Source organism: Pan troglodytes, chromosome 7 (genome assembly GCF_028858775.2).
Source record: "Pan troglodytes isolate AG18354 chromosome 7, NHGRI_mPanTro3-v2.0_pri, whole genome shotgun sequence".
Classification (NCBI taxonomy): domain Eukaryota; kingdom Metazoa; phylum Chordata; class Mammalia; order Primates; family Hominidae; genus Pan; species Pan troglodytes.
The window spans coordinates 100,211,029-100,237,307 of record NC_072405.2 but is presented as its reverse complement, the minus strand read 5'-3'; the positions used below and the strand labels follow the sequence as shown (position 1 = coordinate 100,237,307).

Sequence of the window (26,279 nt, the reverse complement as noted above, 5' to 3'; positions counted from 1 at the left end):
TATTTTTAACATTTTAATGTCTTCGAAAGTGGAATGCATTTTAAAATTGAATTTTATTTTATGTTGTTCCACCCCTTCCAAAAAAGCAGTTTTAAAAATTAGTATTATAATTGGTGACTTCTTATAATTGAGTGATTATACTGTGATTTATGTTCTAAAATAATGCAGTGACCAAAGACCGACTTCTATTTTATAGATTGTGGCTTCTTTATAAATTTAGAGAGATGAAAGGGAAAACATTATTTTTTATGGATGTAAACAGCCTCTTTGTAGTTTATAACTTAAAACTTTTCTTTAAAAAATGCTAGCATGTGAATACATATATTCACATGTTTTCTTCATTTTAGACAATATGTGCACTCATTTGTGGACGTCCAATTGTAAAGCCAGAATATTTTACTGAATTCCTGAAAGCAGTTCAGTCCAAGAAGCAGCCTCCACAAATTGAAAGGTATATTATGTATTTTAAATATAACAAGATGTCACTTATATGATAGCATTGATTTTTATTTAGGTTAATTCCCTCTTTAATGCTTGTTTCAGGATGTAATAGTTGCTGTGTTATAGTTCGGTATTATTAATGGAAGGTTTTTTGTTAGTCTGTAAAGAAAGAGTTCCCCAAATTTCTTTGTTGGTTATTCTGTATCTCTGAAACAAATGTTAAATATGTGCTAATATTTAAAGAAAAAAATGGAAAGACAGTAAATGGCACTGAGGTAACCTCATGGTCAGAAGAGCACATATGTCAGTTCCAGGCATCACGCCACAGTTAGCTCTGGAATTGTGTGGTGCAGCAGCCCTCTTTGCGAGCCACATAGTCCAGAATATTAACAGCACCATAGCTTTGGGAATGGAGCTTAGTTTTTCTGAGCTCCAGTTACTCATTGCAAAATTGAGAGTAATACCTACCTAGCTGAGTTAAAAAGTCAGGAAACAACAGATGCTGGTGAGGCTGTGGAGAAATAAGGCTTTTACACTGTTGGTGGGGGTGTAAATTAGTTCAACCATTGTGGAAGACAGTGTGGTGATTCCTTAAGGATCTAGAACCAGAAATACCAATTGACCCAGCAATCCCATTACTGGGTATATACCCAAAGGATTAAAAATCATTCCACTGTAAAGACACATGCACACATATGTTTATTGCAGCACTATTAACAACAGCAAAGACTTGGAACCAACCCAAATGCCCATCAATGATAGATTGGGTATATGTCCATACCTATGCACATATACACCATGGAATACTATGCAGCCATAAAAGAGAATGAGTTCATGTCGTTTGCAGGGACATGGATGGAGCTGGAAACCATCATTCTCAGCAAACTAACACAGGAACAGAAAACCAAACACCGTATGTTCTCACTCATAAGTGGGAGTTGAACAATGAGAACACATGGCCACAGGGAGGGGAGCATCACATACCGGGGCCTGTTTGGGGGTGGGGGACAAGGGGAGGGAGAGCATTAGGACAAATACCTAATGCATGTGGGTCTTAAAACCTAGATGACAGGTTGATAGGTGCAGCAAACCACCATGGCACATGTATACCTATGTAACAAATCTGCATGTTCTGCACATGTATCCCAGAACTTAAAGTAACATTAAAAAAATTTTTTTAAATGTTATGCCAGTTAGGAATTTTATTACTAATTTTAATCTGTTTTGAGCTGCTATAAGCTATTTGGCTTAATGTTAGTTTTTTAGGGACTGTTTATACCGGATAACAGCTGTCTGCTTTTAAAAGTAATCAAAAATCAGGTTTTTCTCTTTGTTTATAATTTTTATCTGGGAAGTTTTTTTGTATTTATACTCCAGTTGGCAGGTAATGTGATATATTTGGACTCTGGAAAAATATACTCAGATTTTAAAATAGAAGATTCTTAACATTTTTTGAGTCCAAGACCCCTCAGTATGTGCCAGGTCTGACCCGCAGACCCTGACCCAGCGACAGATGAACAAATGCACTCAAACACAGGTATCCAGTGAAAGAGTGAGCTAGGGGGCTGGGCCACCCACAGACACCGAGGAGGGTGCTGTAAAGAGTTAGCAGCCGCGGTCCCGACTAGCTGTTGCTGTGGTCATTTATTCAATATAGATATAATGGCAAAGGCTTTGAGTCAACACACTTGTGGATAATTAACATGTTTCCCCTCCCCGGAGAGAGCAGTCCTACGAATGATTAAAGGCCAGGTTCCGAGCTAAGTAACTTATCTAGGTCAGTTTCTTAACATCCCGTTATCTAACCTAAGCTTTCAGGCACCATATAAAAGAATCTGGCTGCTTTCAGCCAAATCCTGTTCCGAAACTGATGTAAAACCTTCTGGCCTTCCAAGGTTTGCATCTTTCTACATTTTTTCCCACCACCCTGACTGAACTCCTGCAAATATGAAAGCAGGCCAGCCCTGGTTGGCTCATGCCTGTAATCCCAGCACTTCGGGATGCCAAGGTAGGCAGATCACTTGGGGTCAGGAGTTCGAGACCAGTGGGACCAACATACTAAAAATACAAAATGAGCTGGGTGTGGTGGCAGGTGCCTGTAATCCCAGCTACTTGGAAGACTGAGGCGTAAGAATCCCTTGAATCCAGGAAGTGGAGGGTGCAGTGAGCCGAGATCCCACCTCTGCACTCCAGCCTGGGCAACTCAAAAAAAAAGAAGATGAAAGCACTGGTCTCACCTCAAGAAACTTCACCGACATAACTACAAACTTGCATAGTATTTTAACAGAATCACATTTTTCCCTGAAGCCTCTTGAGGAACCTCCCTGAGGAAGTACATAAATCTTGTAAATAATGACTCTAGCTGCAAATAGTGAACTATTCTTAATTCTAGATTATACTTGAGGATAGAGGAGTCTGATAAGTTTTCACTACTAGTAGATATATTTCATGGTCTTGGAGTTTTTAGAATTAGTCGTTGATTCCTCTTTTTGTTCACATTGTCAGTTGTGTTTAACCTAAGGTTGTTTTTGACCAAGTTCAACATAATTTTTTTCTAGATTCAATTTTTGATTGTATCAATGTACATGACGACTATACAACATCCCTACCATAAGATTGTTGAATCCCTCCTAATTCGGTGTTAACTAGGACAGGTTATTTATCCTATTAACCCATATTTGATGATGGCAATTGATAATACAATTTTTAAATATATTTAGTTATTTGCCTTAATAGAGTCCTATACCTATCTGGATCCATTTTGATGTGCTTGTTGAAGGCTTATTTGTCTGAGTACTCAATTAACAGAAAAAAGATTCAATTTATAAGCATTAGTAGAAGGAATGGGTTACGAAAAGGATATGAAATAAATTGTGGTGACGCCTTTGATTACATAAGTACCTCTAGTGTTCCAAAAAAGCATGACTGCTAGTCCTGGATTTAAATTAGGAGGCATACTATAATATTTTTTCCAATAAAATATACAGTCCTATTTAGTACAGCTGTGTCTACATCTTTGCACTGTTACCAAGAAACAGGATATGACAGTTATAACTTCATGTACATGAAATGATTTGCAATATCTCATTTTCCTTGACTGTCATCAAAGTAGTAAAGTAGATGAAGTCATTTTTAGAAGAATACATTTAAAAGGAGTGTTTAATTTCAATAATCTGTGCTCTAATAGAGGAGATTTGTATGTCTAAATGTAAGGAGATTATCCCCTAGAAAGGAGGGGGAGTTGGCTTTTATTTGAGTTTTACAAAGTCTCTCATGTTGTAGGATGGTGTATTAATTATTTCAAACAACAAGTATTGTTTTAGTGAGACACTCTTGAGAGATGGACTCCTCCATGGGTCCCTTGCATTCATAAACAATTTGCTGAATAGGCCAAGAATGCAAAGCCTTGACCCTCCTTTACACAGACCATTTCTCAAGGGTATGTTTGCAGTGAGAAACCTCGAGGGATGAAGTAATGTTTCCTTCCTGTGACAAAATGTAGGCTTGCTTAAAGCTTGTTATAATACCGGTGGTTTCCCAAGTTCAGCGTTCCTCTCTCCTGTAACACACACGACTGTATGTACCTTTCACTGTATGTACCCTCTACGTCTTCCCTATGGGACTTGGTCAGAGAGGAGACCTGCAGCAAACATACTGGGGCTCATGCTGCTTGCTTTGCTGTGACTCAGGAGTGTTTGTCTTCTGCAAGCATCCATGAAACAGGAACAGGTTAACATACCAGCTGATAATCAAATCTCAGACCCAACAGACACATTGGCCTGAAATAATCTCAGTAAATGAAAGTTTGACAGTTTAGGAAGCTTATAGAAGTCACCTTACATAGTTAATTTAAATCGAAGGTAAGAAATATGACTAGTATTAGTAATTTTTTTCAGGATATGGAACCTCACATTTGCAAATTGTGGATGTCACTGTAGTCTAGCCTTTTCAAGATCACCAAAAAAAAAAAAAAAAAAAAAAGCCATACAGTAAATGGTTCTAGAAATTATGAACATATGCCTGCAGGACTAATGAAATAAACAGCTGTCCAGATATTGAATAAATAAGTATGTGTGGCTTGGGATACAGTTTCTAGAGCCAGAATTATACATGGATTCAGAAAAATTCTGTATTTGCAAAATCTTCATACAGAAGTGATAATGATATACTGTAGGTTAGATGAAATTTATTGAAGATCATGTAAAGAATTTAAATAGAAAATGGGAATGGGAAAAAGCAAAATTTCTAGATTAATATCATTTTATAGAATGTATGATTCATAATATGTACCAGTTACTGTGTAATAAAACATAATTATTTGTAGCTCTTGAAGTTTCTGTATAAACGAACCCAAAACATTTTAATTTTTTAATGATAGAAATTGGAGATCACTTTATATTTGTAGTATCGTTATATTCAGTCAATATGCCTCTAGCCTAGGTCTCTGACAGGTTACTTTCCTATTTTCCAGTTTTTGTATTAGTTTATTAAACTACTAGAGTGTCAGAAATGCTTTAAAACTTCTAGAATGTAATGCTTCAGACTTAATGATTTTCAATGATCTCTTCACATTCATCACTAGTCTTTTCTTTCTTGTTCTCATCATTACACTGGTAAAGAGAAAAAGGTTTATGTAGGTATTTGAAATTCTAGAACATAGTGTTTTTTAATCACTGTGTTATCAATTATCTATGTATGAATGTGTCTATCATATATCAAATGTATGTATTACTAAGAATAACCCATGTTGGAGTCATAGCCAGCATTTGGTTAGCTTCTAGATAATACAGTTTTGTATTTTTTTGTTCAAGATTGATCTTACCAAGTATTGGGGCTCAAATTTATCAGTGTTCTCAAAACAAAACCAAAATACATTGTTCAAGTTCTAGAATTTTAATACTTAAATCTATACTTGAGGGAATTGAAGGATGTTTATACTTTTTATTCACTTTTAAATTATTAAGTTGAATTTTTATTTATATTTTGTAATGTCAGTTTATTTGTAAATATGTATTGAATGCCTGCAGTGAAGCAGGCAAGATAGACTTGTGGATATAATGATGAGCCAAAAAAAGTTACAGTTTCTGCCCTCATGGCACTTAGTGGAGGAGCCAGCTGTTAAAGAATCACACTAATAAAGTTAGAACTCTGGTAGAACCATCAGAGAGGCCTAACAGGCTACCATACACATATGTTTAGGAACCTGGCTCAAACTTCATTGAACTAAGCTACATTTAGCTGCTGCCTGGCTACTGTAAACTGTTATCTATGGCATAATTAAGAATGACAGTGTGAATAATATAAAGCTGTAGATAATTTAAAAATCATTCAACTTTAGTGTTTTGGGAAAGCAGGAAGAATCTCACATCTACTCAGTCATAGTTTTATAGTCATGTATGACTATAACACACAGTCATATGTGTTAAACATTTCCTTACTGTTTTTGTCTGTAACTGGCTCTGTAATCTGTCCTAGTGTTGTTACATTATTGTGTGAACTAATTGGTAAACTAGTTATTTGTATGTAGGTAAAGTGTTAGTTGGCTTTTACACTAAAAAAGAAGTATAAGTTATGGGGGAATATTTATTAAGAGATAAAGGATAAAAAGGATTCAAAGAGATATTAAAATTGATCCTTTTTATGTGTCCGAATGTCTACTAACTTTCCAGTGCTCTTGTTGTAGATTTAGTTTTTGTTAACAGTTAAAATAGTTTCCACTGTTCTCTGTATATTTTAAAAGTAAAATAAATAGAATTTTAAAGTTGGTTGTTTAGAAAAACCATAACTAACGCAGTGGCCTGCATTCTGTCCTGCCAAGTGAGTCTGCTCTTGCCTGCAGATAACTCATTTGAGATTGCAGCTTCCAGAAATCATTGCTTTAAAATAGACTTACAGCATCTATTGTACTGAAATTAAAATACATGCATCAGTTATCAAAAAAATTTTAAAGTATTATAACTCTTCAATCATAACTTAGCTTTACTTTATGAAATGTGTATGTTTCCAAGGAGAAGTCCAGGGGAAAGATGTAGGGTAATTAGTTCTAAAGTGCTGGATAGTGACTCTTAATGACTGCAGTGTTTTTACTACGTTGGATGTTGATCTCTGCAGATAGTTAACTCTTGATTTGTGACTGATCGTCCAGGTTGTGAATTTTTCCCTCCCTACATTGTTCCCTTATCATCATCATCATGGGTTAGTAATTTTTACTGAAAGGAAGAGAGACAAGTTGAAATGCCAGTCAGTTATGAACAGCTGTAGCAAAGGATCTGATTATACAGGAAGTTGAAACTCTAGGCTGATGAGAGGCTTAAGAATTGTCTGTTGATACTTCTCCATTTCTTATTTTCCTTCATTTTCATGGATGATTAAGATGTTCTTATAGCATTAAATTAAAGAGCTAAAACATTATATTCTTTAGTCTTCTTTTGGAAATTTTATTTAAACTGAGTAAATAATGTAAGTTTAAAAATTTCCTGAACTTCTCCAAAGAGATCTCTAACAAAACACTCATAATAGATTGTGCTAGTAGAATTGAAACATGAGCGTTTTAATAGATATTGGCTCCTAAGTAAACACAAGATGCTAATAGAATTTGATCTTTATGGATGATGTTTCTCTCAAACTTTTGTAATTCAGACACCTTGTTTGAGTCATGTGTGTTTAATGTTCATCTTGTTAAGATTGTCTACCTTGGACTATTTATTTTGAGATATTAATGATCAATTCTAGCTCTTCTTTGTGTCACCTGCCACCATATTTCTAGAAAACACGATTGGATGCTTTTTGTCATTTTGTCCCAGATAAAATTCTTACTTAAAAAAAAATACTATAAAGGTATTATGGAAATTACTCCTTTTGAGTGTCAGATAGTCACTCCATTTACAAATTTAATAGCAAACATAGTAGTATATAATTAGAATATACTTTAATTATTTTTACAGTTTTTACCCACCTCTTGATGAACCGTCTATTGGAAGTAAAAATGTTGATCTGTCAGGACGACAGGAAAGAAAACAAATCTTCAAAGGGAAAACATTTATATTTTTGAATGCCAAACAGGTAATTATGTTATAAGCTAAATTTTCCTAAAGAATACATTACAAACTAGGATACATTATTAACTCTTATCAGTAGTTGTTAACGTATTTCATTTTGGGATTTTGTGTAAAAGTGTGAAGTAGAATGAAAAACAGCCCAGGCACCAGACCTGCCCAGTGATCATGGCTGTGATTACAGGGTTTCTTAAAATCTGTGATAATTGGCCTATTCATAAATATGCAAGTGAGGAGGACAGGAAACTTAGTTTTAACTTCTTTAGTTAGTAAGCTAAACCTCTTTATTTAGTAAGCTAACTAAAGAAGTTAAATCTGTTGAATATGTTCTGTGTGCCAAAATGGGGTTTCAAAGAGTTTATGTTGTAGTGGAGAAATGCAGATAAGCCCACAGTTAGAGTGCTGTTAGGAAGTGTGATGAGGAACCACAGAGAGTGTAACAGTTCCAGGGCTGCAGAGACTTGTTGAACTAGGGACTTTCTCAAAGTGGAAGCTGAAATGACCTACTCAAGAAGTAGCACCAAGTCTTCTTGAATTGTACTTCTATGTTTCCCAAATCAAATTATTATAAGAATGTGTTCAAAAAATTATTACATTTTACTTTTAAAAATGTTTCCTTCCATTTTTAGCATAAGAAATTGAGTTCCGCAGTTGTCTTTGGAGGTGGGGAAGCTAGGTTGATAACAGAAGAGAATGAAGAAGAACATAATTTCTTTTCGGCTCCGGGAACATGTGTTGTTGATACAGGAATAACAAACTCACAGACCTTAATTCCTGACTGTCAGAAGAAATGGATTCAGTCAATAATGGATATGCTCCAAAGGTATAGAATTATTCTTTATTAGTAAAAAACTGCAAGTAGGAGATTTTATGTTTAACCTTTTTGTTGCTTTTCACCTAACAATGTAAAAGTAGATACAAGAATTTTTTTTTTTTTTTTTTTTTTTTGAGACGGAGTCTTGCTCTTGTCGCCCAGGCTGGAGTGCAGTGGCACGATCTCAGCTCACTGCAACTTCTGCCTTCTGGGTTCAAGCAATTCTCCTGCCTTAGTCTCCTGAGTAGCTGGGATTATAGGCACCCACCACCACACCCAGCTAATTTTTGTACTTTTAGTAGAGACAGGGTTTTGCCATGTTGGCCAGGCTGGTCTTGAACTCCTGACCTCAGGTGATCCTCCTGCCTCAGCCTCCCAAAGTGCTGGGATTACAGGTATGAGCCACCGTGCCTGGCCTATTTTTTATTTTTTTGAGACAGGGTCTTGCTCTGTTGTCCAGGCTGGAGTGCAGTGGCACAATCTTAGCTCACTGCAACCTCTGCCTTCTGGGTTCAAACGATCCTCTGCCTCAGCCACCCTAGTAGCTGGGACTACAGGTGTGCACCACCACACCCAGCTAATTTTTGTATTTTTAGTAGAGATGGGGTTTCAACATGTTGGCCAGCCTGGTCTCAAACTCCCATCCTAAGATGATCCACCCACCTCGGCCTCCCAAAGTGCTGGGATTACAGGCGTGAGCTACTGCGCCCGGCCGATACAAGAATTAATAAAAGGTTTTATAGTGTAGTATACTTGAAAATTAATTGTGACTTGGTATATTAGATATAGAACATCTTTATTCATGACAGTTTTACTCAAAAATATTTTATGCTTTTTTGTTACTTTAATAGAATTTGTAGAATTTACCTCTGTAAATTAACAAAGTAGTGTTAAGTTTTCTTACAGAATATGGTGCATTTGAGAAACTTAAAACTCAAAGGTAAAAGGTTTTCTGCAATTGCCTAGCGTTGAAATGTATTTGCCCTTTGATGGTTATTACCCATTAGAAAGACATATAAACATTTCTATCCTTATATAGGCTATTATGGGAAAGCAGACAAGAAGTCAGATAGGTTGAAATGATGTTTGTAGTGTGGAGGGAGACTGTAAAAGAGCTAACTGCCTTAGACTTTAATTTGCATTAATAATCTTAGCATTGTTGAAGCCAGTAAGTATTGTAGAAATATAAGGCTTGGCAGTCTTCTGACTAAATTGCTCTTCATGTGGCAAAAAGTAGGTGAGGACTAAAGTGTTTATATGCCTGAAAAGTCCACAGCCAGCTTCCTACAAAAGATTCATTTTTCCTGTCCCAGGAGTCCTTCTGACCATGGGGGGATTTTCTTTTTTTCTCTTACGGGCTTGCTGAAATAAAAAGTAAAATTTTAGTCATCTATCCTATAAATATTTTACTTAATTGAGATGTATTAACTACTGTAAAAAAGAAGATATACTATGTAACAAAAATACTATCTTACTACTACAACACAAATTTACTGTAGTTCCATTGTGTTTTAGGCATTGGAAATATAATGAAAAACAAGATAGTCACGGTCCCTGCCATCACTGGAGCTTACTGTCTAGAGGGAGAGACAGAGAAAGACAAGTAAACAAATCATTACACATGTATATAAAGGAAGCAGTAACCCGGCAGTGGGGAAGAAGCTTATTCTAAACAGAGAAGGCCTCTTTTAGGCAATGTCTTACCTATGACCAGTTTTTCAAAGAGCCAGACAAAGAATGTGCCAGGCAGAGCAACAGTAGTAATACATTAAAAAAAAAAAATTATCCTACATAGCAGGTCCTGGTCTAAGAATTTATGTATGCATAAACATTTAATCCTCAACCTATATATTATTTACTGTTGTGGTCCTCACTGTGCAGATGAGGGAACTGAGGCAGAAGGGGGTTTGCATATAGCAGAGGCAGTGAGCAGGGTGGCCAGGATGTGAGCCCAGGCAGTTGGATTCTGGAGTCCAGGCTCTTTACTTTCAGCATATATTGACACCCTGAGGTTAAAAAAAAGTAGCTGGAGTACCAGGTAGCTCAGACGCTGGTGCCTTGATCATGAGGTGACACTTGGCCCCTGTTACAGTACGGTTTTTTGGGTTTTTGGTGGGGGGATGTTGAGACATGGTTTCACTCCAGGCTGGAGTGCAATGGTGTGATCTTGGCTCACTGCAGCCTCCGCTTCCCAGGCTCAAGCAATTCTCCTGCCTCAGCCTCCCAAGTAGCTGGGACTACAGGCTTACACCACCACGTTGCTGCTAATTTCTTTACTTCTTGTAGAGACTGGGTTTTGCCATGTTGCCCAGGCTGGTCTTGAACTCCTGAGCTGAAGTGATCTGCCTGCCTCAGCCTCCCAAAGTGCTGGCATCATAGGTGTGAGCCACCACACCTGGCCACAATATGTTTTTTGGAGGGAATGCAGTATTATATTTTGAGAAAGACTGTCACTTAAAATGATACCTGTTAACTTAGTTCAAGCCAATGAAGGAGCAATTATATGAAGCAGAGTGGCTAGTAAAGCCAGCTATTGACCGAACTTCAACACGGCAACATTGTGATTGGTGATTGCCATGGCTGTATTGATTAGATGTCAGAAGTGAGTATAGGAAATCTGTGGTAAAGATTAAGTGTCTTTTGGAGAAGATTAGAAGTCTAGGGGAACAATACAGCCCTGATTTTTGTTCTTGCTGAGACCTTTTTCCAGTATCTCAGCTCAAATTTGGTAACTCTTCCTGTTATTAATTTAATTATTTTCTCTTTATTTCCTCCTGCTTTTCCTTCTTTCCTGACCTGTTCCCCAGCCTTGCACAGAATTGGATGAATCATAATCCTTGGTCCATGACACATGCTCATCATTGATTTATGCGTAATACACATTTATTTTGTTCACCAATTATTTAGTTATTTTTTCAGACAGCAAGTGTTTGAAAAAATCTGTCATCTAAAATACCAGCCAGATCTTTGAAAATAACTTACATGGTTACCCCTAGCCCAGTTTTCTCCTGTGTGAAATAACTATCATCCAGAATCCAGTTTACAGTTGTGGGTGGCCAGAGCCTATTCAGCAGCTCAGGGTGCAAGGTGGGAACCAACCTTGGATAGGACACTATTCCATTGCAGGGCACACTGACACACCCACCCACACTCACTCAGACTGGTACAATTTGGACACACCAGTTCACCTAATGTGCACATCTTTGGAATGTGGTAGTAAAGCAGAGTACACACAGAAAACCCACACGGACACTGGGGGAGACTGCAAATTCCACACAGACAGCGGCCCTGGTTAGGAATCAGTTTTTTTCTTGCCGATGTTATAATGAAATGACACTGAATGAAATGATGTTATTCGAGGACCTGCTATATAGTAAAAATCTTTTCTGTTTTAGTCAGTGCTTTAAAGATACTCATCTATGTTTTTTACTAGTATTTTGATACCATCTTTTGTTTTTGACATTTGTTTTTAACTTATCTGGAATTCTGTTTTATACCAAAGTTACATGCACTTTTGTGTTTTTGACTTTATTCTTTTTCATTCATCAGTCTGCCTTTCTTTGTACCAATACCACATTGTCTTAATTAGTATAACTTCCATGAAGTCCTCCTAGCTGGTAGAACAAGTCTTTTTTTGCTCTTCTTCGGAAGCATCCTGGCTATTCTTGGCCCTTTATTTTTTCATTTACATTTAGAATCATCTTTTGTTAAAGTTTGTTTGGATTTTGATTAGGAAGTGCATTGAATCTACAAGGCAACTTGAGAATTAACAATTTATGTAAATTTTAATTGTTTTTATCCTTGAATGTGGTATCCCCATTTATTTAGGTTTGCTTGAAATCTCTTAATAGAATTTTATATTTTCTGTAGAGAGATCTTGAATATCTTACTGTATTTATTCCTAGCTAGTACATATTCTCTGATATTATTATAAATGAATGATATTGTCACTTTAATTACCTTTTCTAGCTCACTACTGCTGTAAAGAAATTCAGCTGACATTCAGATAATCATCTTATATCCAGCCATCTTGCCAGACTCCTCTTTTTTCCTAATAATTTATCTATAGTCTTTTCTATAAATCATTATCATCTATAAGGAATGTTTCCATTATCCTTTCTAATCGTTATTTCTCTGATACCTCTTTTTTCTGTCTCTTTGTTCCATACCAACTGGGACCTCCAGAGCAGTGTTGAACAGAAGTGGTGAAAATGGCCACATTTATCTCACTGTTGACTTTAAAATAAATGCTTCCAGTGTTTCTCCATTAAGGGCGATGTAATTTCTGTAGAGCGTTATTAAATATGTATTAAAAATGTTTCTATTTTATGTAACCATTCTTTATAACTAATTCACATAGTATAATTTATAGTTGCAAAAGTTAGTAAATACAATACCAGTTTTGAATTACCTAAATTATAGGTAGGTATATGTGATCACTTGATTATAAAGGTTTTTTAAATTTTTTTTTTTAGTCTGATACTTTAATTGCACATATAACTGAATCCTATTTAAGTAAGCTCAATACACACAAAAAGACACATTAAGCATTTCAAAAAGACCTTACGAACTAACCATTCAAAATATCTTGACCGAGCAAGGTGGTTCACGCCTGTAATCCCAGCACTTTGGGAGGCCGAGGAGGGTGGATCACTTGAGGCCAGGAGTTCGAGACCAGCCTGGCCAGCATAGTGAAACCCCATCTCTACTAAAAATACAAAAATTAGCTGGGTGTGTTGGTGCGCGCCTGTGGTTCCAGCTACTTGGGAAGCTCAGGGCGCAGGAATTGCCTGAACCTGGGAGGCAGAGGTTGCAGTGAGCCATGGTTGCACCACTGCTCTCCAGCCTGGGTGAAAGAGCAAGTCTCTGTCTCAGAAAAAAAAAAAAAAAATCTTGACAATGAGTATTGAAAGACATTTTGTAGTTGTTTGTTAAAATTTGAGGTGTAATTTTTATATGATATTAAATGGTGTATTTTTGTTTTTATAAAATCAGTCATTGACCTTACAGAACAACAAAAAATAGGTTCACTGTAAGATTCCTTTAATGTGAAGATACCTTAATACATGTAAATTTGGCAAAATGATTTGATTTACTAAAAGTTGTAACACATGTATAGATATACCTTAGATATAGTTCTGTCTACTTCTCTCCGTCCTTCCTCTCTCTCTTCTTTTTTTCTTCTCTTTGAAGTTTCATCTTAGGATCATAGTATCCATAGATTTGTTTGTAAAAGCCTGTGGTGATTTTTTTTAATTTTTTTTTTTGAGACGGAGTCTCAGTCTGTCATCCAGGCTGGAGTGCAGTGGCACGATCTCAGCTCACTGCAACCTCCACCTCATAAGTTCAGGTGATTCTCTTGCCTCAGCCTTTTGAGTAGCTAGGATTACAAGCGTGCACCACTACACCCAGCTAATTTTTGTATTTTTAGTAGAGATGAGGTTTTACCATGTTGGCCAGGCTGGTCTCGAACTCCTGACCTCAAGTGATCCACCCGCCTCAGCCTCCCAAAGTGCTGGGATTACAGGCATGAACCACCATGCCTGGCCATAAAAGCCTGTTCTGTTGTTTAATTTGGGTAGTACTATATTCTTTTTATTCCAAAAATTGTAGAATTTTAGAACTGGGAAGATCTATATTCTTTAGCCCCTTATTTTACAGATGAAGTTAATGGAGTTACTAAAAGATGGTAGACTTGTCAACGTAACAGTGCCCCAGCGAGTAAGCTATTATAGTACTCTGCATTTGAAATTCTGTCTATACCATAAAATTATTTGGGAGGAAAAAAAAGAGGTTGCTTTATCTTGACATTATCTGAATAAAAGTTGCTAGTTTTAATATATTATCATACTTAAACTATTTTATTCTAATAGGCAAGGTCTTAGACCTATTCCTGAAGCAGAAATTGGATTGGCAGTGATTTTCATGACTACAAAGAATTACTGTGATCCTCAGGGCCATCCCAGTACAGGTAATTGAAGCATTATTTTATTGATTTGTTAGCAACTTCATTATGTAAATCGATAAGCTAAATATACGTTACTCATATACTTGCTAGGGGTGACCATATTCACCATGTTTTAAAATTCATCCATTTATACTTTCATTTATTCATTCCATAAATATTTGTGGCTGCCATGTAGCAGAAACTGTTATGAAGTGGTAAATAAAATAAGAAAGATCCTTGTTATTATAAACTTTATGTTCTGAAGATCAAGATTTAGTAACCAAACAAACACACATGGTAAGTTCAGATCAAGCCAAATATAAAGACAGGTAAAACAAGGTGATGTATGTAATAGTGATGGTAGTAGGCTATTTAGATAGGTATTCAAGGAAAGTCTCAGGAGGTGACATTTGAGCCATGTGTCCTGAATGATGAGAAAAGGCAGCTGTGTGAGGATCTGGGTGGTGGATAATTCCAGGTAGAAGGAACAGATCACTCTTAGGTTTGTGTGGAGAATTCTAAGGGTCGACAATGTAAGAGGAGATATGAATAGAATGCTATTGTGGAAATCTGGATGTGAAAGAGCCTGATGCCTTGGACCAGCATGGTAGTAGTAGAGATGCAGAAAAATGAACAGGTTCAGGATATATTTTAGAACTAGACCTGGTAGGACTTTCCGGTGGAGCAGTTAGAAACAACTCCTAGTTTCCTGGCATAAGTAACTGGGTGGATGGTGGTGCCATTTACTGAGATGAAGAATGTGCATTATAATAATCTCAGTGTTAATCATGAAAGCCAATGTATTCAGAGACAGTCACTGTTTCCCCTTTATTATTTAAAACACATTTCCATAGTTTTAAAAAAAAATTTTTAGTAAGTTGTTGTAAAAATGGTTTCTTTTCTTCTTGCTTTTTTACCTTGGAGATTTTTACATTTATTCTCTCTACTAACTTTTATCTGATTTGCCTAGCTCTCAGAGCATCCATTCTGTATTCCTTATATATTTATTTGCTTCCTGGATTTGTTCTGTAGTTATTTCATCAGCAGCTATTGAACTTGGGCTAAAAGAGACAAGTTAGAGAACAGCACTACCAGATTGCACACTCCGGGGAGCATCATTCACTGTAGTCCATTGAATGGCAACTATGGAGTCAGTCCGTGTATCTCCTGAGTGCTCTGTAACCTTGGTTTAAACAAGTAAGGAATGTGCTAAGCTAAATTTTGGAAGGAGTTAGCCATTACGGCCTAATGACCAGGAAGCTATTAGGTATGTAGATTGTTAGTAACCATGCGTAGTAATAATAACTGCTGTCTCTGGAGTGTGCAGAGACTAGAGTAAGCACTTTACCATCATCAAACTTTAATCTGCAAAACAGTCCTTATAAGATAGAGGGAAGAGCATCATCTACTTTTCGTAGATGAGGGAACTGACGGACAGAGAGGTTAGGAAATTAGCTGGAGGTCACATAGCAAGTAATTGGTTCAAGCTGAGTCTTAAAGCTGTTACGACATTACATTGCAGTACAAATGGCTTATATTTTAATGTGTGACGTTTTGAGAAATGGTGGTGTAGGGATGATTGGGAGCTGATGCAAAAGCATAGACATCTGATAAAATTTGACAGGCTAGTATTTTATTATTTGGATAAGAATATTTATTCAACGGACATCTCTACCCTGTCCCGTTGAGTATACTACATATGTTTGTGTCTGTACATAGGTAACCTTCAAATACACACAGTCGTAAGTGCTTGTGAAGTTTTAAATATAACCAAATCACTTATTTTGGTGGAATCGTGATATGATTAATATTTTCACCAAATTCCCAGAATTCATCCATAAAGTAAAAAGCTAAAGACCAACTCTTCAGGCTCTTGGCAAGGGAACTTTTTAAATGTGGACGCCAAAGAGAGCCATATTCTTGGAGAAACTACTGCTTCCTTGTCTACTAGAAATATGCCCAACTTTTAGAACTAGCAGGTGCTGTAGATATTATTTTGTTGATAGATTTCTGTTCTCTTACAGAAAAAAGATCAGTATCAGTAATTTTAGACTTTAATTACAACAAACATATAAAAACGGTGATTAGGTCTAAGTCAGTAGCTCCCCTTGTCTCAGCACCCATTTGGGGTCACTGTCCTGTGTTTCTCTGTTTAGAAAATCAGTTCTCAACTAGATACATGCTTCAGAAACAATTCTGAATACAAACGTACATTCTCCATGATTCAGAATATTCTGAGATGCATCCTAGACATCTGAGTTTTTTGGTTTGTTTTGTTTGATTTTTAAGCTCCTGTTTGCTATACAAACTCTAGAAACCACTAAATTAGAATAGTCTTGAGAAGAAATGAACTAGAGAGGAGTCTTCTTTTATATAAAAAGAAGAAGCACTCAGACTGGAAACTTTGGACATTTTTTATTTTTCCTTTTCCGTTTTATCACCAAGACCTGAAATTCTCACTCTACAGCTTCTGCTCAAGAGGTCTGTGACTGTCCCCTTCTCACAGCCAGTACCCTGTTTGAACCCTCTACATCCTTCTCTCTGGAGTGCTGGTTGTATTAGTAATTGCCCTAGTAATGGTCCTTACTCCAGACTCATCTCTACAGTTAATATTTCACTATGCCACTATTCAATTACCTTCTCTTTTCTCAAAAATTTTAACTAGCTCTTATTAGCCACAGAATAAATCTCCAAGCCCTTTGTCTAGACTTCTGAGTCCTCAGTAGTTTAGCTGCAGCCTTCCTCCTCCCGACCTCGCCTTTTTTACATAGTCTCTCTACAGAATATGTGTGCCATATTTTTTATAGTTCCCACACTTCCTCACCTTGAACATCATGTTCCATTCCTAGAATGTTCAGTACTGCTCGTCAAAATCTGACTCATTCTACAAATGATTACCTCCTTCATGAGGCTCTTCTAAATTGTTTTCACTCCCAACTCCTCCAAGTCAGATTTAATTATTCTGTTTCTGTGCTCAGTAGCTTTTTTGCATTCCAGCCGGAGTTTCTTCCTACTTTGGATATAACCGGTTGTTTCCACGCCTCTTTCAGCCACTGAATAGATTGTAGGCTCTTACTAATTTGGGATACCCTAGCAGCAGCAAGCACGGTACTTGTTTGTAATAGGTATAAATATTTTGCGTAATTGAACTAAGCTATTGGTACACAAGATTATGTTTTCCAGTGTGGAGCAACAAAATTTTGTCACCCACTGTTGAAATTGTGTTTATAGCTGAAAGGGCCTTAGAGATCATCTAATCGTTCTATTAAAAGATAGGGTATACCAAGGCTGAGAAAAGTTAAGGTACATAACTACTTCATGGCCAAGCCAGTTCTAAAATTTGGTTTTCTGACTACCAGACTGGTGCTTTTTTCTGATGTATTATTTCCTATAGAAACAAAGTCATGAGAGTGAATTAAAAAGTATACTGTATGTAGTATTACTTCTTGCATATTTTCGTAGGTAGGTTTAGGTGGGTTCCAAGTCATAGTCCTCTGATAATAAAATAATTTTATAGCACAACAAACTTTGGGGGAACAGAGTGAATGGGTCTCCCTTTTCTCTCCTCCTTCCTTTGTTTTTATATTCACTCTTTTGTTATTCGACAAATATTTATTGAACATTTGTTATATACCTGTATTATGGCAAGCACTTGAAATAAAGAGGTGAATAGATGAGACCAAGTTCCTGCCCTTATGGTGTTTTTAACAAGGAGAAAATTGTAAGTAGTCTGTTAACAAACACCAGTTATTTTGGGTCATTAGCTTATTATTATTTCATAAAGTCTTGCTCTGTCACCCAGGCTGGAGTACAGTGGCATGATCATAACTCACTGCAGCCTTGAACTTCTCGGCCCAAGCAAGCCTCCTGCCTCAGCCTCCTGAGTAGCTGGGACTATAGGTGCGCACCACCATGCCCAGCTAATTTTTAAATTTTTTTGTTGGCATGAAGTCTCACTATGTTGACCAGGTTGGTCTCTTAACTCCTGGCCTCAAGCAGTCCTCTCGCCTCATCCTCCCAAAGTGCTGAGCAGCAGCGAGCCACCTCACCGAGCCTACATGAAATTATTCAGTGATGATATGAACATTTATAATTTTTACTCTTTCCAAACTTATGTGCAACTGAAAATGAATTCTAGAGATATGTGTCTTAAAGGAAATGCTAGTGAGCCTCTAGAGGTCACATAGAGAACGTGGCAGAAGTCATTTAAATATCTGAATTTAGAATTAGTAAATATTAAGCACATCCTATGTCACAAGGACCTAGCAGAATGATAATTTAGCTTAGGTATTTAGTAAATATCAACTTAAAATGTTTTTCAGTTAATAGTTTAAACTGTAAACTTTTTTTACGTCTACTCTATACCAAATATTGCTCTAGGTACTGGTGATGTAGAAATACACAAGACTTAGTCCTTATTCTCAAGGATACACCAGTCTAACAAGGGAAAGTAGCAAGTAAACAAGTGATGATAATGATAACAGCTAATGCTGGCACAGTGCTTACTATGTTCCAAGCATTTTTCTATGGGCTATTTTACCCTCCAAACAACTTTGTGAGGCGGATGTTATAATTATTCTGATTTTATAGATGAGGAAAGGGAAGCAAAGGAAGTGAAATAACTTGATGCAGGTCACTCAGCTAGTCATAAGTGAATTTTGTTTATTGCTTTTTTGTTGCTGTTTTTTGAGATAGGGTCTTAGGCTGGAGTGCCATGGCATGATCACTGCTCACTGCAGCCTTGACCTCCTGGGCTCAAGTGATCCTCCCACTTTAGCCTCCTGAGTAGCTTGGACCGCAGGTGTGTGCCACCATGCCTGGCGAGTTTTTTTTAAATTTTTGTAGAGATGGGGTCTCCCAGTGTTACCCAGGCTGGGCTGAAACTCCTGGGCTCAAGTGATCCTCCTGCCTCAGCCTCCCAGAGTGCTGGGATAACAGGCGTGAACCACTGCACCTGGCTTGAATTGTTAATAGAATGATGTGCATGGTGGTATGGAAGCAGAATTGGAGAGCACTTAATTCAGTGTGGGAGATTCAAAAAAAAAGTATTCCAGAAGAGCAGCACTTGAACTAAGTTGCTTTTCTGGTAAATAAAAAGATGAGGTAATCATTATGGTTTTCTGGAGTAGCCAGAAGTTTATGTCTAAGATGGTTTTACATGATTTGTTTCAAATAATGCATTCCTTATGAAAATAAAACTCACTAATTCTGATTTGTATAGATGGTAGGGTGTATACACTTTCTGTGGGGGAATAAATGTAATTTTTTGGCCCGCTGACTTAAAACATAATTTGAATTAGAATTTGCTTATTTTATTTTTCTTTCAGTTGATAAGACTTCAGCACAAAGTATCTGATGTGGCTTTAAAATGATTTGGTTTAGATAAGCCCGTCATAGATGCCCGCAGGCTGCTTATAGACTGTTTTGTGTTTGTTGGTACCACTCATTGGAGAAAACCATGTGCAGTATTCCCTAGTTAATCCCCTCAGCATGGTATAGTCTAACAATTTTAAGTGACCAGATGTTCATCTTCTATCTAGCAGTAGTGATTCTTTCTTTCTACTTGTGTGATTTACAGGTTTAAAGACAACAACTCCAGGACCAAGCCTTTCACAAGGCTTGTCAGTTGATGAAAAACTAATGCCAAGCGCCCCAGTGAACACTACAACATACGTAGCTGACACAGAATCAGAGCAAGCAGATACATGGTAAAGCTTCTTCATTACCATACTATTGTTATTATTCTATCAATAAATTAATAGTATATTCAGGAAGTAATGCCTTTATCAGGTTGTCTCTTGAGAGAGAAAGCATGGAAGAATGGGATACCAGGGAAAATGATATCTCAGGACAAGGGTCAGCAGGTTTTCTGTAAAGGAGCGGCGAGTAGTTATTTTCGGCTTTGAAGACTGTTGATCTCTGTTCCAGCTCCTCCACTCTGCCACTGTAGCATGAAAGTGGCCATAGACGATATGTAGTCATTGTCAAGAGACAATACGTACTCTCTTAAAGACAAGGATACTTTCCAAGAAATGCTTCCTTACACAATTTTGGCATTGTGTGAACATCGAACAGTGTGTTGACATAAACCTACATGGTATAGCGTACTGTATAGTATAGATAGCCCAGGGGTTCCTTATCTCTCAGCCACGGTATCAGTCCATGACCTGTTAGGAACCAGGCCACACAGCAGTAGGTGATCAGCGGGCAAGCTAGCAAAGCTTCATCTTTATTTACAGCTGCTCCCATTGCTTGCATTACCGCCTGAGCTCCACCTCCTGTCAGATCAGCGGTAGCATTAGATTCTCATAGGAGCACAAACCCTATTGTGAGCTGTGCATGTGAGGGATCTAGGTTCTTATGATAATCTAATGCCCGATGATCTGTCACTGTCTCCCATCACCCTCAGATGGGACTGACTAGTTGCAGGAAAACGAGCTTAAGGCTCTCACTGATTCTACATTATGGTGAGTTGTATAATTTTTTCATTATATATTACAATGTAATAATAATAGAAATAAAGTACACAATAAATATGCTTGAATTATCCAAAACCATTCCCCCCTCTGCCCGCAAACATGGAACCTCACCACGAAGCTGGTCCCGGTTGCCAAAAAGGATGGGAACTGCTGGTATAGCCTATTTCTCCTAGGCTACACACTTATATGGCATGTTACTGTACTGATACTGTAGGCAGTTGTAACACAATGGGAAGTATTTGTGTATCTAAACATAGAAAAGGTACAGAAAAAATATTGTATAAAAGATAAAAAATGGTATACCTGTATAAGACACTTACCGTGAATGGAGCTTGTAGGACTGGAAGCTGTTCTGGGTAAGTCAGTGAGTGAGTGGTAAGTGAATGTGAAAGCCTAGGACATTACTGTACATGATTGTTGCCTTATTAGCACTACATTTAGACTACACTAAATTTATATGCAAAAAAATCTTCAATAATAAATTAACCTTAGCTTACTGTAACTTTTGTACTCTGTAAACTTTTAATAATACTTAGCTTAAAACATTTAAAATATTGTATAGCTGTGCAAAAATATTTTCTTCATATTCAATAAGCTTTTCTGTTTTCAAATTTTTAAATTTTGTTTTACTTTTTAAACTTTTGTTAAAAACAAAGACATAAACATACATGTTAGCCTAGGCCTGCACAGAGTTAGGATCATCGCAGTGATTGCCACATCCTGTCACACTGGAAAGTCTTCTGGGGCACTAACACACATGGAGCTGTCATCTCCTATGATAATAATGTCATCTTCTGGAATCCCTCCTGAAGGGACTGCCTGAGACTGTTTTAAAGTTATTTTTTTTATAAGAAGGAGTACATTCTAATGATAAAAAGTATAATATAGTAAATACATTAACCAGTAACAGTCATTTATTATCATTATCAAGTATTATGTATTGTACCGAATTGTATGTGCTATTGTGCTATACTTTTGTACAATTGGCAGCATAGGTTTGTTTACATCAGCATCACCATAGACACTTAATGGGTTGCACTGCGCTGTCAGTAGGTGATAGCAATTTTTCAGCTCCTTTATAATCTTATGGGACCAGCATCATATGTTGCAGTCCATTGTTGACAGAAATATCATTATATAGTGTCTGTGACTGTAATTGAAAGTGTTGTGTTCTAATAACTGTGTTTATAAAAATAAGTGGCAGATCAGATTTGGCCTACAGGCTGTAGTTTGGCAACTCCTGTCTTAGGATAGTTTTTTTATTCCTTGCAAATGTACATGGATGACTGGAAAGAATTGTTCAACTTATTTGTAACTGGTGAGATAAGTTTGAAATACATATATTTGTATTGTGTGATGTTGCCTATATTTGAATGTTACTTGTAATTTTGAAGATACTTTATATGTGTTTACCTAGCTATTTAAATAGTTAATAGTTGTCCATAAAGATAGTTTTTCTATGGTTCTTTATCTGAAGAGGGATTTTGTTTTGTTTTTTTGAATGGAAGGGCTTAGCACTTTTATATTATTTGTTATTTTCTATTTATAACCGTATGTTTTTTATTTTAAATATGACATAAGTGTTCATATTAAGATACTTAAGATATCACTATATTAAACCATATTTATTTTAATTTTTGCTACACTCATATTGAGGCCAGATTTAACTTTTTCAAGAGAAATTGTTAAGGTTTTGGAAGTTGCTTGAATGACAGCCTGACCTCTTGTTTTTGTTTTTGTTTTTTTCTGTAAAATAAGAATAGCAAAGGCAGTGTCTAATTTAACCATACTGTGTAAAAGTAAAAAGTAAGTAAAAGTATACTCTGTGCATGTATGTTGAAAATATTTTTCTGGTAATCTAGAGTTCTGTTCTATTCTCGAGTCTGCCATCTGGCTGAAATAATGATATCAGTTCATTTACAGTGACCTGAATATCTTATATGTGATTTTATTCTGATTTTCCATTTTTAATAAAAAGGTACTATAATAATATAATAATAATAATGAAAGTACCATAATAATAGTGATTTTACATGGGAATAATTTAAAATTTTTAAACAAAACAAATTGCCTAGGATTATCACCTAGTTTAACTTATAATAGGCTATGCTAAGTTGGTATTCTGTGTGTGTTTGTCAGTGGACAACAATATGTGCTGTAGGGGGTGAAGAAGAGTAAGGTATCATCCTTCCACAGGATGCTTAGGTAATAAAGGAGTTGCTTTCTTGGGATGGTAAAATATATTCAGTGTATTTTTGTCTAAAAATTATCTTCTAAGGTTATATTACATTAGAACTATTTAACGATCTTTGTTTCTGTATTAAAGTTGCTGTAAACTTGATTATTTACCTTGCATTCTTTTCTTTTTCTACAGGGATTTGAGTGAAAGGCCAAAAGAAATCAAAGTCTCCAAAATGGAACAAAAATTCAGAATGCTTTCACAAGACGCACCCACTGTAAAGGAGTCCTGCAAAACAAGCTCTAATAATAATAGTATGGTATCAAATACTTTGGCTAAGATGAGAATCCCAAACTATCAGCTTTCACCAACCAAATTGCCAAGTATAAATAAAAGTAAAGATAGGGCTTCTCAGCAGCAGCAGACCAACTCCATCAGAAACTACTTTCAGCCGTCTGCCAAAAAAAGGTCTGTTTTTGATAACTTCTCTCATGTCTCTGAAAAAAAAATGTAAGTTTTTTATACTGTTGTAGAATGGTATTGTCTTTAGTCTGTTCTGATTAAGTATGCTTCTGCTGCTGCGGCTTTTTGACCGCTTTCCCTCTCAGAAATGTCCCTGATCTCCTTCACTAGAGCCACTAGACAGTTTCTCCTTCATCTCCTTCTATGTATGTACTTAACGTGTTATTTTACTTGCCGCAATTCTCTTCAATAAGAACTAAGCCCCCGTCTCAGTTCTAAAATCACATTTCTGCTGGTTTTCCTTGAGAACTGCTCTCACTCCCTCTAGGACCATATTCCATCAATTATTTTCTCAATTTCCATATTTTGAATATATTGATCATCCCAGATTTTTTTCTTCTGTTTTCAAAAGTTCGATCTCACCTTTATTTTTGAAAACCTTCTCTTGACCTGGTTTCTTCCTCTAGCTACTGCTGCCTTTTTTCTTGTGCCGTCCCTGTTAAGCTTCTCAGAAAAGATGATGTTATTTCTCCCATTTCTGTATGAACTTTGGAGGACTTCTTTTCTTTCCCCTACTGCTCTTTATACTCTGCCTTCAGGTTTTGAGACTTTATTACTGACAATCAACATATGCGGCCCTAACTTTTCCTTTAAACTTTACTTCTTTTCCACAGGGGTTTCATGCTGTTTCCCCAGTAATAGACCTAAAAACTTTTTCTATCCTCTCACCAAATGTGTGTTTTTTTTTGTTTTTTTTTTTTTTTTTTTAGTAAAATAGCTTACGTTGTTACAATTTTTGACTCTTGTCCTCTGGCTCCTGAAATCAGTGTTATTGATTGTTATTTTCAGTGTCTGTCAATCCCTCCATTTCCATCTATTGCCAGGTTCAAACTCTGACCACCTAAATTATTACAAAAACCTCTCGATTGGTTGGTTTGTCCAGTACCTTGGCATTAAATTAGTGTTAATAGAACATTGGGTTGACTGTTCTTGTTCAACATGAATCCAATAAACTTCTGGAGAACAGAGTCCCAGGTCTTTGTGTCTTCTGTGGGCTTAGTACAGTTTGCATAAAGTGTTCGGTATTTATTGAATGAATGATACAGTATTGTATAGGAAACTTTTAGTGATATATTCACATAGCATTTGCAGTATACAGTCAGTACCGTATTGTAGATTTAGTCACTCTGACTTACTGTCTTGAATCCATCTCTCATTAACCCATCAGATTGTATTCCCAGGGTAATTTTCCCTGCCCACAACCCTACTACGTTATAAAGTAAGCTGCTGTCTCTTGGCAACAGTTTCTTTGTATTTTTATATTTTTCTACCTTTTCCTGTAATTTATCAACTAATGCAACTTAAGCAGAGAAGATAGAGATCACCGTACTGCTTTAGCCACAGGGTCCGTCAGTTCTATCAAAACAGCAGAATGTATGTGAGTTCTGCACTGTTTTCAAAGGTCTATTTGTTGATTTCCAGTAATATTGTTAATAAAATCAAGAGTACATTGTGAACTAAATGGAGGGAGTGATGAATATTGCCAAACTAAAAGGTTACTTAGCTGTGTTCATTTTCTTGTTTTGTTTTCTTCTTTTTTTTTAAATCTAAGGGAAAGGGATGAAGAAAATCAAGAAATGTCTTCATGCAAATCAGCAAGAATAGAAACGTCTTGTTCTCTTTCAGAACAAACACAACCTGCTACACCCTCATTGTGGAAAAATAAGGAGCAGCATCTATCTGAGAATGAGCCTGTGGACACAAACTCAGACAATAACTTATTTACAGATACAGATTTAAAATCTATTGTGAAAAATTCTGCCAGTAAATCTCATGCTGCAGAAAAGCTAAGATCAAATAAAAAAAGAGAAATGGATGATGTGGCCATAGAAGATGAAGTATTGGAACAGTTATTCAAGGACGCAAAACCAGAGTTAGAAATTGATGTGAAAGTTCAAAAACAGGAGGAAGATGTCAATGTTAGAAAAAGGCCAAGGATGGATATAGAAACAAATGACACTTTCAGTGATGAAGCAGTACCAGAAAGTAGCAAAATATCTGTAAGTATCATTTTAAATGAGAGGTATAGTACATAGAAGCTTAGAATGCTAACAGGTACTTTCGATTTTGTATTGACAGTATGAGCATCCATTAATGTCTTTAACACTCAGTACTATAGGAATTTGTTGGTTGATAAGGTAAATGGTAAATGTTAAAAGTACAGTGATTCTTCAGTAGTGTAAAATAAATGACCACAAATTAAACTTTCATATGAGATTGTTTTACTAGATTTCCAAATTAGGCTGCACTGTTATAAAAGACATTTGGCTATAATGATAAGTGTAGGAGATGCTTCAGTATAAGAAACAGGCACAGAAAGATGAAGTTAATAAAACAAAGTATCTACTCAATAAATTTTTAGGATATAACATCACTAGGAATTTTCATTTTCACTTAGGTTTTGTAATGTCCTTGTCTATTTTCATGACTGTTGATAATTTGTCTTACCCACTTTGATCTATGAAAACACCTCAGATTATTTTCTTTTTTGTATACATCAGTAAGTTGACCTATCTGTAGATTTGTTAGCTCTTTAGATGAGAGCACAGACCTGATGAAGTAAAACTTTAGTATTCTGATCTCCAACGTGGATTCATTAGCTCCACTCATTCATGGCTGTGGTCATCCTCTCCAGTAACACCTGCAGAATAAGGACAGGAATAGGCGAAAGGATAGGATTAAGTGAACGGACGTTATAGTTTATTAGCTAAGCAGTTGAGAACCTAGTGTGTATCAAGGACCTTATAAATCTACAACTACTATTCAAAAAACAGAACCTATGTCCTATTTGGCCTGTGTATTGTTATCTTCATATAGGCAAGGGAATCCCCATTATTTGTTA

The 26,279-nt window shown here is 36.4% G+C and overlaps 1 protein-coding gene across 6 annotated transcripts in view; it reads left to right on the top strand.

Annotated features, from left to right (window-relative positions):
* The window catches only part of NBN (nibrin), a 68,909-nt gene that overhangs the window by 23,716 nt on the left and 18,914 nt on the right, over positions 1-26,279 (top strand). For all 6 annotated transcript variants that reach the window (XM_063816403.1, XM_063816404.1, XM_063816405.1 and 3 more), the window contains 7 exons: positions 348-451; positions 7,386-7,503; positions 8,126-8,319; positions 14,184-14,281; positions 19,836-19,965; positions 23,111-23,383; positions 24,990-25,437. In XM_063816403.1, coding sequence (XP_063672473.1) covers positions 348-451; positions 7,386-7,503; positions 8,126-8,319; positions 14,184-14,281; positions 19,836-19,965; positions 23,111-23,383; positions 24,990-25,437 — 1,365 coding nt within the window. The remainder of the gene's footprint in view (positions 1-347; positions 452-7,385; positions 7,504-8,125; positions 8,320-14,183; positions 14,282-19,835; positions 19,966-23,110; positions 23,384-24,989; positions 25,438-26,279) is intronic.